Genomic DNA, 13,820 nt, shown 5'->3' on the forward strand with positions numbered 1-13,820 from the left:
AGAATCAATTTAATTAGAGAAAATATAACTCTTAAATATATTCTACTTTTTATCTTTTTATTTTCTTTAAAAGCTACATTCTCTCACTCTTCTTACTCATTTTTCTCTTCTTTAATATTAGTAATGGAAAAAAAATTAACTAGATAATAAAATAAAAAATATTGTTAGATTTGCATGCATTTCAAGACAAGTTAAATTTAGAACTAATTATTTATAATTTAATACAATTACATATAAGAAGTATTATTGTTAAGGATGCTCTTACAGCCATAAGTTATCGTTTTCAACTCCTTCACATTGGAGAAGAAGACTTGATAAAAAAAATGGGGGAGAAAGATGCAATGTGCCATTTAATTGAGTCAATATTAACAAACGTTAGACTCAATTTTCTTTAAAGAATCTAAGGACTAAGCTTTCGAGTTTTCACTGTGTAAGTCTTACTTGAAAACTCTGCGAAAGCTATTTTTGGAAAAAAAAAAAAGAAAAAAAAAAAAGAAAAACGAATCAAGCATATGATTGGGGGGGGTGAGATGTGGACATGACTGGTCCATCACGTCCTTCCACTGCCAGTCACATGCACGCAGTGACAGATGTGGGCGGAGGACTAACTTTCAAGTTTTTATATTTTAATTTTAGCCTAACTATCTATACTTTTTTAATATCATTTAGTTTAACAGTTTATTTAGCTAGTTTATCTATTTGTTTCACGATTGTCACAGTTATTTTAATTATAAATAATAATATAATTAAATTTATAAATTTTTTTTTTATATTTAATTATTATTTATAATATTTTAAAGTAAATAATAATATTTTTAAATATATTTTTACAGATATTAATGTAATAAGATAAAATACTTTATTTATTAATTAATTCTTAGTTTTATATAAATTAATATTATAAATTTAATTAATTTTAAGATTTGAAATTATTGTATAATTTGAAAAGACTAACTTATTAGTTGATAAAAATATTTAAAACATAATTTAGAATAAGATATTTTTAGAATTAGTATCATTTTTAATTAAAAACTATTTTTAATTAAGAAATTATTAAAATATAATTAATATATTATTTTTAAAATTATTATTTAATTAGAAAAATAATCTATTAAATCATTAAATTATAAAAATAATAAAATCATATATATGTTTAAATTTACGTATCAAAAATAAATAAATAAATATATATATATATATATATATATATATATATATATATAAAAGTTACATATATTAAAATATAGTTAAAAAAATCATATTTAAGAATTTAATATATATAACTTTAAAAATAAAAAATTGATGCCCTTTCATCAAAAATTGAAAAAGAAAAAAAGCTTAAATTTAGGAAAGTTTGAAAGTTTATACATAAACTCAATTTTTTTTTTTTTTTTGTCTTTTTAGTCTCAGCATTTTAGATTTTCATCATTCTAAAGATATTAATTTCATCACTTGTAAATTTCATAATTATTTTATTTAAAAGGGCCGTTGTTTTGAAGTTTCGGCTGCATCACATGCGTGTATGGCGTGTGTCGTTTGGGAAACAAACCCTTGGACGATGGTCTCCTTAAAATGAGTGGTTTTGCTTTTGATTATTCAACTAAATATTTGTAAAGGCCAAGACAAATAATCATAAGTGCATGGCATGGCACTTTGCCAAGAAATTCTTCTTTTTGTTTTTTAAGAAAAAGAAAAAGGTGAAAAGAGCAATGGGTGATGGTGGGGTATGGTACTTCTGGTCTGGTCCACTCTGTAGCTGCCTTACATCACAAAAGCCGGACACTAGTGCTACGAAGAACAAGCCAGAGAGAGAGTTGCTCCTCATAATTTGGAGACTTGAGGGTTTGATGGTGACGTATGGCCTGGCCTGGCATCACCTATCAGTCACCGAGGGTTGAGTTAGAGAAATTTGAAGTTCTGTTATTGCCATTTCATTTTGCATGTTAAATCATTATTTTTTTAATTTATTATTTTATTTTAGACACCTCTAAATTATATATACAGTTATGCGGAACACCTTTTTAAATTATAAACATTCTATATTAAAGAATCAATTGACAATTAGATTATCATTGGAGGCCAGTCAAACCCAAAAGATATTTGAATTCTTCCATGTGAATTGCAGATTCCCTTTTGAGCGACAAATAATCTTTTTTCTTTTTCTTTTTCGTTTATGAATACGTACAAATAGAAGTGTGGTATCAGGAAACAGGTTCACTTGGCGAATGCAAGTGGGATAGGGAGGGGCCAACAGTATCATCTAATAGTCGAGAAAGGACTGCCGTTCACACGGCAAAAAAGCATGTGTTCAATGATGTCTATTTTGACACAAGTAGGCTTTCGTCTCCTTCCAATGATATCGTAACATCATGATTTCTCCAGTTACATCCTGATAAGGTTATCTTCTAACATTAATAACAAAAAAAAAAAAAACAAAAAAAGAAGCATAATCCATTATTTAAAAACTTTCACTTTTCCATTTAACTTAATAAACACTTCAACTTTTATATATTCAACATATCGAACAAAACCATATATAAAAATAAATAAATTAAATCAATAGAAAAATATAACAAATAACCAAAATTCAAGCATTCATTTTGGCTAATAAAAACTTCGGTTTGTTTTTTATTTATAGAAGCGTGCTTATTACTATTTCATTTTTTTTAAGAAAAAAAAAAAGGGGAAAAAATGTCTCCTATTTTTTGCACTTCAACATGAATGCCATGGCTGTTAGGCAAGTTTCGGATGAAAGATTTGTAATCTTCCTGGAAATATAAACTTGATGAGATACAAAGAATAACCAAATCCAAGAACCTGAAGAAGACGAGCTTTCTGTAACAAATAATAAATCCAATTTCATTTTACACTTCAAGCTGGAAGAGCTTGAGCTGGGGGGTGGATCTAAACTTATGGGCTCATCAACTCCCCCTCAAGATTATACCTCTCTTTTCGATAACTAATTACACCAAGCATATTCTTATGGTAATAAGCACTAGATCAAATAATCATACATCAATAATAACTACACATTAGATAATTGCTGCTGCAATCCTTCCAACCGCTTTCAGTCTCTACTGTTCCCCAAATAATTACAGGTCTGCCTCTACAGCTAATGCTTCTGTCAATTCAAACTGTGAAACAAAGCAGTAATACAAAGGTCAGATGCAATGTTATTGAACTTAGTGAAGGGTGAGTAAATACCATACATAAGAGCAAAAAAATTTATTCATATCTGGGTAAGTGCATCATGAAATCCTTGCCTTAAAAGAACATATTCTTCTTGAACACCCAAAACAAATTAAATCCCCCCTAGATATTCTTCCAGATATATATGACAACACAATTTCAGGGATTCTAATAAGTTAAGAATATCAGGAATAAAAACATTAACAGATAATTCTTTCATGCATCATGAAAATATCTCAAAGTACATTTTAGTTAGTTTACCAACCCAAATAGGTAAACTAAGACCATGTCACAGAAAATCACATATCAGAACAATATGTAATGACCAAATTTCCTTAGACATCACCAATCAACATTAAAGAGTACGGTGGACAAGCTTCTGTGCTACCTACCTAATTAACAAATGGGAGTCGATTATCAGTCTCACCTACACCGCAATGAGATACTTGACAAAAGTTCCTAGACCCAATCAGGTTCTGCTTGTCAAAATGATGGGAAACACCAAATTGAGTGGTGGATCATGATGTCATTGTAAATTATCTCTCCACATTAAATAAGTCTCCAGATCTCTAAACTTTTCATCATACACAAATACTAAAATTGACCACAACTCTAGACCTTAAGCAGATCACCAAATATTGATTTAATAAACTCTCCTTTATTCAGCTATTGTTCTCGTAGAGAATTCAGCTACCAGCAATCCAACACTAATCTGGGAAAAATATTACATATGAGACCTTGAAACTACATAGACCCAGATTTTCAGGGTTGACAGTAATTAAATACTTTTAGTGTTACACTCAAAGGAATAAGATGACAATAACCTACATGGACAAAAGCTAAGATCCTACTTCAAGATAATAGAGTTTCTTGACATAGCCTGCACTTGCATCTAACATGACTACATCAATATCTTTTCCTGGTTATGTTTTTCAGGGGTATTAACACACATTCACACACACAAAGCAAGCAAATCTTCCCATGGAACCTCCAGATGTCAATTTTATAAGAACCCATGTGGCATCTAACCTGAGCATGTACAAGCATTATAATTTTAAATGTGCGTGAGTTATTAACGATATTAAATAGACAATTTATTAGTTTGAGCACTAATGACTAATATTAAAAAATATATACTTTTTTTATGATTTCTTAACTAAAAAAATTGGTTTTACTTGATACATATAATTATTGATAAGATGTTCATAATATCACAAATAAAATCAAATATTATATCATAAATTTAACTCCAATATCATTATTTGTTTGCATATAATAACAAAATTAACTATTGACAGTACTAAAAGTATGCTATTATTATCATTTTTTTAGAAGTTTAAATATAAAATTAAAATTCTTAAAAATATATAATTCATGCAAAGCACAATTCTAAGGCTAATTTATTAAATGAAAGCTTGACCACTCACCAAGAAGGTCCGCAGTACACCAAACCAGTATGGAGTTTCTATTAGAAATGAGAAAAATATCCACTAAAATCGTGTGATCTGCTGCAGCATTTGAGAACTGGTTGATTGAGAAACCAACTGCTCTGAACTCGGCGATGATCTTATCAGGTGGTTAGTGACAACCGGGTTGCCAAGCCCTTGTCTGATCATCTCTCTAGGGTTATTATTTGTTTCCGAGTGTGAGGGCTCCCTCAATGCACGGATCTGATAAGGTGAGCAGTATAAAACAGGTTTTAGAATGCCATTGGATGAGTATCCAAATTAAACATGTATAGAGATTGTGCTTACCATGTCAAGACGCTTCTTATGGAGGTCACTGGATAACTGCACATATTAACCTCAAAATATCAAAGTGTATCTATTGAAATTGTTTGAAACTACTAATAAATTTTGCATAATATGACTGCATTTTAAAGTCTGGTCACACATGAACACATATAGGGAGGCAGAGAAAGATGACACCAGGTCAATACGGCTTTATGAGTGTAAAAGCACAACATTCATATGGATAAAAGGAGATAAAACAACTATTGTTTTCTGATACGCTATAGTTCAAGTTTGAAAATAACAAGCATATGATACAACTTTAATTTGTATAGATATTTCCATTAAATTCTTCATAGTATGCTTGCCCTCCATCTCTAGATTTGACATTAAAAAAAAAAAAAAGAAGCTAAAACTCCACTTTTAGAAATGACTAATAGAAAAGGTCAAATGCTTACAGGTTTTCTTTGCAAATTTCGTTCTTCAGTTGAAAATCCAGGAATTGTCAGATGCCAGTTCTTCTCTGCATACGATTTTTCAACCATCAGTTCAAAACTTAATTTGCTTTACTTAAGAATAAGACAAGTTAAGCATATGTATCAATACCATTCTTACATAGAGAGAGAGAGAGAGTGAAAACTTCTGACAGAAACTGTAGCCTAGCCTTTATACCCGGAAAGGAAACAACGTCCCACATGAAAAATAGAATATTACTTATATCTAACTGAAGCAGTTATTTTTAGCACTCTAAACAAGATTAATTGGATTTTGATGCTTGATTTGAGATACAGAATTGTGTCTTTAACCTGGATTCCTTAGCATTTAATCATACAATACATAAAAATATAACAATCAAAAAAGGAAATTATCAGATAAATTGCAAGAAAGGATGCTGAGACAATACTGTATTGACCCATGATGAACCAAACGACATTAGCAACAATAATGTCCTTAATATGGACCGTATGTTCTTCCAGCTGAAATGGAAATTTTGGCCACACATTTATAATTTTAATTCCTTTTTCTATCTCAAAATAAAGTCTAAAGGAATTAGAAAACAAATCAAACCACAAAATCACTACATAGTTAGAATTGGATGAAAAAGAAAAGAACATTATATCCAAGCATTATTATGTCTTACAGCATTTGGTGTCACATGCCTGTTCCACTTCCACATTTTTCAGTGCTATCATTACATAACGTATTATGACTAATAAGGATATCCACTAAAATCAATGCTTAATCCTGTGTGCATGTAACAATAACCTAATATACAACACAAAGAAATATGCCGATAAAAATGTTTAGGGTACAGCACAAACCTAAGTGTAGCAATAAATCTTTGGACTCTAAAGTTGAAGATTTTCGGTGCTTGGCCAAACTGCATGCGAACATAGTCACCTGCATTTTGATAAAAGAAAATATAATTATGTAAAATTTGGTCTCCCGCCAAAACATAAAATTACAAGACAATCTTCAATTTCAATAATACAAATCAAATGAAAATCTGTCAATGTTTCATCAGGTAACCTTCCCACAGTTCTTTTACTTGTGTAGTTGTATCATGCTATGGCTCCCACTAGCGTTGCTGAATAACCTAAAGCTAACTATAGTCACTGCATATGCTTCATATATAAAAATGACTTCAACAGTAAGATTGGTAAATTTGCAAGTCCAAGAACTATATAAGCATATAGAGTTGATACTACCTTAAGATTATGTAAAACTTGAAGAAGCAGAAGTGTATCACAAACCATACTAGCACACAAATAGACATGTAATGTGTACACTGACATCATAGATCACATAACGCATGCACCTACACATGTGTGCGGATATATCTTGGATTAGGTTTGTTAGAGAGCCTCACATTATCAATAAAGTCATCAGCAATCTCCAAAAGAAGCTCTTCAACTTCAGGATCTACCTTTCCCTGTGAATCCACCTGAGCAAATCCAAAAGATATGAACTCTGGCACATTTATCATTGTGCATCCAAAAACAAGAAAGGGAACAGCAAAGCATTAAAAAGATGAACAATATATGGAGTGAAATGCTGGAAAGACCTGTGAAACCAAGTCCTGTATCTTTCTTTTCCCAAGTAATTGATTAGTAGCTTCTGTTCCTTGGCTTGAACTTCCCCCTGGTGTAGTCGTGCCAGATGCTGTTGCATCCGGTTGAGATCCTGTTAAACTAAGAGATTTCTGGCCTGTTGGCCCTTGCATCCTTGGAGATTGCTGTTGCTGCTGTTGATGCAAAGGCAATTGTTGTTGTAATTGCTGCTGTGGTTGTTGCTGTTGCTGCATTTGCTGCATCTGCTGCTGCTGCTGCTGCTGCTGCTGCTGCTGTTGTTGCTGCTGTTGATGCAATTGCTGATGTGTCATTGCTGGCTGCTGCTGTACCAGCTGGGATAGCTGTTGTGGATTTAATGTCATGGAGTTCTGGTGCAATTGAGAAGATGAAGCCAATTGCTGCTGCAAAAGGACCTGGGACTGCCTCTGTTGAAGACGAAGTGAAGGTGAGGCAGGACCAGGCATTCCTGTCATTTGCTTCAGCCACTGCTGCTGTGGCAGAGAGTTCTGCATCATAGATGGCTGTGCATTCTGAGTCAGCCCAGAGAGCTGAGGGTTCATGAATGCCAGTGACGATGTCCTTGATAGGTTTGGAACCTGTAGGTTTTAGAGATAGTTAGCAACAGTCATAATAAAGTAGATATGGAGCAATTTAAACTAAGACATTTGCAGAAAGGGTTGCAGCCAGAAAACACACTTATTTATAAATGCAGAAGAAAGCAATGATGTCAGAAGTTGCAAGTCCAAATTTGTTTTCTGTGCACACTGAAAGAAGAAAGGAGGAAAAAGAAAGTACTTTCATTTTTTTATTTAAAGATGAAATACCTTATTAGAGACATATAATATTAAGTCTTTTATTTATTTTGACCAAAATATGGCAATAAAAAGTTCAGCAGATCCATTGACAGGAATCAGAAAGTAGTGATGTTACCACAAAACAATTTCTACCTGAGATGAGGTGAGTGGATTTTGCTGTGCTAACTGCTGTCTCATTTGTCCAGCATTGAGCCGTTGTTGAGCAAAAGTGAGAGGGCCATTAGGCCTTAGTTGTGAGGTCAAATTTAGTGATCCCATCATTCCCATTGCTTGCATTCCCTGCAAAGGTTGCCCCGGAGAACTCCCTGGATGGAATTGGGTCCCTTGGACTAAACCAGCTTTCTGCCTCGGCTACAGTCAAAACCTCACTTGTTTTAGAAGGCCTCTTTGGCTCCGCTATTATACTAAAAGATAACTATTTTACTAGATCAGTCACAAAGGTAAAATGACATCTTTCAAACATATTCTGCCAATCCAATCATATCCAGTCAAGGATAAAATACCTAGCAAAACTATGATTAGTTAAATGCTTCACATGCAATTAACTTATACATTGTCCATATCTAATTGAAAATTTTGTTGATTATCCAGAGTAAAAAGCAAACAGATTTCACATCAGAAAGCAAGGGGAAGATGAACCACCTGATAACACTGATGCATTATTCAATCATTAGTTGCCAAGTGCAAGAATTTCTCCATTCCTAGCCTAACAACCATCTAGTGAATCTATAACAGTCTTTCAATATCAGTAAACAACAGCTAACAACTTTAAAGTATTAGTACTATGAAAAAGTATTGTTAGTTTAGCATACTTAATAATTCTAGAAGCAAAACTGACACAAACTCTTGCCTTTCAAGAAAAGACAGGCACTTTGATCATTATATTTGGGTAATTTCTATCAGCAAATATAGCACAGAAAGCAAAACCTAGCGCCCAGAACTCAAATTTAATTGTACTAACCACATATCAGAACCAATAGCAAAAGTCTGACTCCTAAAATCTAAGAAAACGATTAAATTTGGAACACAACACCATTAAAAAAGAGAAAGGAAACTTCACTATTAATTAAGAATGAATACTAAATAGAGAGAAGAAAATTGACAACATACTGAGGCCAACAAATTTAACTGGGCGGCAGCGGCGGCGGCGGCGACAGCACCTGCACCGGTCAGCATAGGAAGATGCCCACTTTGACCTAAAAGAGCAGACCTTGACAATTGCTGATTCTGATGAGAATTTTGCTGAATTGAGCCAGACCCACTAAAATTAACTTGACCATATAGCCCTTGCTGCTGCTGCTGTTGTTGCTGCCTTAATACGTTACCATATTGATTCTGCTGTTGTTGCTGTTGTTGGGTAATTTGAGTTAAACGAGACATAGAAGGAGATCTTTGAAGGGTTTGCGAAATTTGATAAGTTGACATGCCTGTCACATTCACATTCTGTTGTTGTTGAGGAGAAGAGGAAATTTGAGGGTCGAGAGAAGGAGAAGAGATTTGTTGTTGTTGTGGATTTGTTGACGGGGTCTGAGGCGGTGTTAAAGCATTTGAATTTGGGTTTGTTAACGCTGTTTGTGACTGTTGTTGTGGTGGCGGTTGTGGCGATGGGTCTATTGGATTTGGAGATGGGATTGGTTTAGGAGATGAAGCTGCTGCTGCTGCTGCACCTGCACTTTCTGCCATTGTTTAGAATTGGGTTTTAATTTTTGTGTTACAAATCCATCGTTTTCTGCGGCATTCAAAATTGGGTTTTCCTTTTTCTTTTCTGCGCTAACCGGAAATTGCAGACTTTTTCATCGACACAGAGAGAGAGAGAGGGGGGAGGGAGGAAGGGAGATCTGGGCCGTACACGTAAGAAAAGAGGAAGAGGTGGGGTCGCATGTGAGATCGTGGAGTTGGGATTTGGGAACTTAAATACTCGTGGCTTTGTCCTATTGGATACAAGATTAGCTGTGAAGTCTACGTGGATTTATCTATCATTTGATTTAGATCAAATTACTATTTCAAATCTGAATTGTAGCTTTAGTCACATTTTCATACTAAAATTTGAAAATTTTAAATTGTGAAAGATATGAGTTTCGGTCCTAACATTACATTTCAGTCCTATACATTTAAAAGAAAAGGCATAATGGATAATTAGACACCTAAATTTTAATCATTTTGATATTTTAATTTTCAGTTTAACCTAACAAACACTTAAATTCTATTTTTATAATTTTTTAAATATTTTTAATTTTTGCTCTAACATAATAAACAGTCAAATTTTATTTGATAATAATATTAAAACACCAACGCATAAAATATATGAATATATTGAATGAAATTACATATCAAAACGTGTTTAAATATTATAAAAAATACAAATTAAAGTGTTTATTATATTAAATTAAAAATCAAAATATTAAAGTGACCAAATGGTTTAAAATTCAGTTGTTCAAATGTGTATTTGGTCAAACTCGTATTACACTTAAATTAAAAGTGTAGATAAGTTAATTAACTCGTGAGCGACTCAGAATTGCCAAACACACACATAAAGAGTCATTAGGCCAACAATAAATATGAAAAAAATCCAAATACCGAAGCGAATATAGATCTTGAATAAATTGCCAAACTAAAATTAATATTTACAAGGAAAAAGGTACAAAAAATGCCCTTAAATTTATTAGAAAAGTTAATAAAAATTTTATTCTTTTTTTAGCTCAATTAAATCCAGTAACTTTTATAAAAAGTCAAATTTAGTTTACATTCTATTTTTTGTTCAATTAAACACATTAATTTTTATAAAATGTCCAATTAACTCATAATGCTAACATCGTCCAAATGTCGTTAAGTGTAAGGGTCTCATTATTTTGAGAGCACAAATAATAACCGCTCTGAATATTTTAAAGTCACGCTTATATCACATGAATGAGAGAAGTAGCTTTGTAAATTAGGATTTATAGATACTAATAAATCCTAATTGTGCAAAAGTAAACAAGAAAAAGTGGTTTTATCTCCCTCACATAATATATGCATGATTTTAAAAAATTCAAAGCGGTTATTATTCGCACCCTCAGAATGAGACCCTTACACTTAACGGTATTTTGGACGATGTTAATATCAGGGATTAACTGGACCTTTTATAAGAGTTAATAGATTTAATTGGCCAGAAAAAAGGATAGGAACTTAATTAGACCTTTTATAAAAGTTAATGGATTTAATTGAGCCAAAAAAAAAAGATGAGAACTTAATTTGACTTTTCTAAAAAGTTCAAGAGCATTCTTGTACCTTTTGCCTAATTACAAAGACTATAAAAACGATTTATTTACTCATCATAAAAAAGATAACAAAATTTTTTAAAAAAAATTAACTTACAAATCACTATAAAGCTAAGTGTAAAAAGAAGGTTAAAAAAGAAAGAACCAAGAAAACTTTAGAAATAAAGTTGTAGGTTTACCAAGGTTTTCTAATCCTTCAATTTGTGTTTTCCAACTATAAAAGTGAAGTTGTAGATTTACCAAAGCTTGCAAATTCTTCATGTCACAACCAAATTTATTTATTTCTTTTTATTAATAATTAATATTCATTAGCATGTCATTAAACATGTCATTTGCATCATGATTATATATGATCTATTTTATTATATTATGTGGTAGATAAATAAATTATTTAGTTACATATTGATTTAATTGAAAAGTAATGATTTTGGACTAAATTGAAAAGTTAGAAAGAAAGAGGATTAAATTGTAATTTGCCTATTTCCACACCAATATACCACCTCTTTCATTTGTTCTTATCAACGTATGCTTTCCAATTTCCTTTTCTTCTTTGTCTCTCTCATTTTTCTCCTTTCCTTCTTCAACTTTGATTTTCCAAATCAAACTCTACAAAACTTTTAGTAAGTGAAAATCAAATTCTTCTTTTAAGCTTGAAAGATTTGGGCTTTCTTAATCAAGGAAAACAAAGGTGAGTAATTTTAATTGCTTGATTTTGCTGTAAATTAGGGTTAATAATATGAAATTGTTGATGATTATGTGTTTTGAAATTGTTTAATTAAGAGTAAACATGCTTTTACTTGTGATCTTGAAGCTGAAATTTCTGGGCAGATTTTTCACTTATGATTTCGTGACCTTAGAGGCTTTATCTCGAAAATTTTCAAACATGAAAGTTGTAGGTATATGTCTCAAGAATATCTCTGTAAAATGGTTTTGCAGATTGTTGAGTGAGTAGGAACTTATGAGGTTCGATTTTGCTGCTGCTCTGTTTTTGGTTCAGCAGGTGACCTGGTTTTTGTGCTGACATTTTGAGGCATTTAGAGGCTGAACCAAGCAGAGAGTTAAACATGAAAGTTGTTCATTTATATATGTAGTATATGTCTGAAAACTTTCATAATTTTTGGTTGAGTATAACGTGAGATATGTTGAACTTAATATGGCCTGCCCGAAACTGTTTTAAGCAGAAATCGGGCTTAGGATTCAGAAATTTGTTGCTAATTTTGTGTTTCACAACTTGAGTTAGAAAAGTCCAAATTGAGTAAAATTAGTGTTTATAGAAACTTTAGAATGTTAACTTTATATCTGGAGAGTTTTATCAGAAAATTCATTCGTTTGATTGGTCATTTAATAGGAAACTTTTTTCTGTTCTGTTTAGATATAAATTTGAGCAGCTGTATAGAAAATGCCATAACTATTTCTATACCAATGATTTTGAGGTGATTCTTTCTGCTATGGTTTCTATAAAAATGGAAGTGTAATTCTGGAAAATATGAGATTTTTATTAATTGTACATAAGTTTTGGTGTAATTTCTAAGTCAGTACCTACAAGCTGCCTTCATCAACAAATATGTTGATTTGTTGTCATTCATCTCATGCATCATATTAATATCTAAAATATATGTTATTTTGTTGAAATGTGATATTTTATTGATAGTAAATATATATATATATATATATTTATGCCTTGTGATTGAATTGTATTTGTATTGAATATGTGAATAGGTTCATCCAAAGGCAAGAAAGTGGTAAGAGAAAAAGAATAGGATTACTTTGTTATCCTATAACTTTTGGTAAGTATTTAATAGACTAAACTTTGTGTATATTGAGTAGGGACTGCTGTTTGATTACTTGATAATTTCTTGGTTGACTGAGTTGATATTAGTTATGTTTTTGGCTTGTTATAAAGTGAATTGATTGTGATGTGTTGTGAAGTGAATTGATTGTGATGTGTTGTGAAGTGAAATGATTGTGATTAAGGATTGATGACTTTTGTATGGATATTGTGTGATCGGAAAGCTGAGCCGGATAGCTACCCGAGTATGTGAGATGGTAAGACCGAGCCGGATAGTCTTGTCAAGTGGTTACCGAAATTTAAAAATGTGAGGAAATGTAAGGATGAGTCATCTGATCCTAATTTGATAGAAATAATGTGGAATTGAATTATTTGACTTGGTTGAGTTTGAGATTATTTGCATTACGTGAGATGAAATTATATGTTTATGAGAATAACTGAAATGGTTGATTTTGTGATTGTTAGTTAAGTGTTGGTATAATTTTCTGTATTGATAAAGATTTGATAATTCTAGCATAATATACTATAGTTTAGTAAATTAAATACTTATTGAGTCGCTAGCTCATTCCTTAGCAATTTTTTTTTTCAGGTTAGTGCAGTTGTAGATAGCCTTAGCTGTGCATTGCTCTTTTTGCATCAGTCAATATTATCAGGGGCCAGAGGAGTTATCTAAAGCATTGGGGCATTTTGGGAACTTGTGTGAATTAAACTACTGTATAAATATTTCTTATATATATTAAGTATGTCATGCCACTTAAATTGTATGAATGTATATTGTAACTAAGTAGTAAATTATGTTTATAAAGTTATATATATATATATATATATATATTGCTATTCAATGGGAAGTTTGAGTTGGGGTGTTACACTTCAACTTGTGTTTTCCATGGAAATGAAGTTGTAGATTTACTAAAGCTTGCAAATTCTTCAACTTGTATTTTCCTCCATGCGCTTCACTTGCTATATTT

The 13,820-nt window shown here is 31.8% G+C and overlaps 1 protein-coding gene across 1 annotated transcript; it reads right to left on the minus strand.

Annotated features, from left to right (window-relative positions):
• Window positions 1–2,818: 2,818 nt before the first annotated feature.
• On the minus strand, window positions 2,819–9,674 carry LOC8284660 (transcription initiation factor TFIID subunit 12b). Its single transcript, XM_002521290.3, has 9 exons — window positions 8,917–9,674; window positions 7,939–8,157; window positions 6,985–7,587; window positions 6,790–6,864; window positions 6,242–6,320; window positions 5,378–5,442; window positions 4,944–4,979; window positions 4,617–4,859; window positions 2,819–3,134 (listed from the first exon to the last, which is right to left on the minus strand). Exons 1-8 carry the CDS (start codon window positions 9,487–9,489, stop codon window positions 4,680–4,682), a joined length of 1,830 nt encoding a protein of 609 aa, XP_002521336.2. The 5' UTR covers window positions 9,490–9,674; the 3' UTR covers window positions 2,819–3,134; window positions 4,617–4,679.
• Window positions 9,675–13,820: the final 4,146 nt, after the last annotated feature.

The sequence above is a fragment of the Ricinus communis genome, chromosome 8, assembly GCF_019578655.1.
Source record: "Ricinus communis isolate WT05 ecotype wild-type chromosome 8, ASM1957865v1, whole genome shotgun sequence".
Lineage (NCBI taxonomy): Eukaryota > Viridiplantae > Streptophyta > Magnoliopsida > Malpighiales > Euphorbiaceae > Ricinus > Ricinus communis.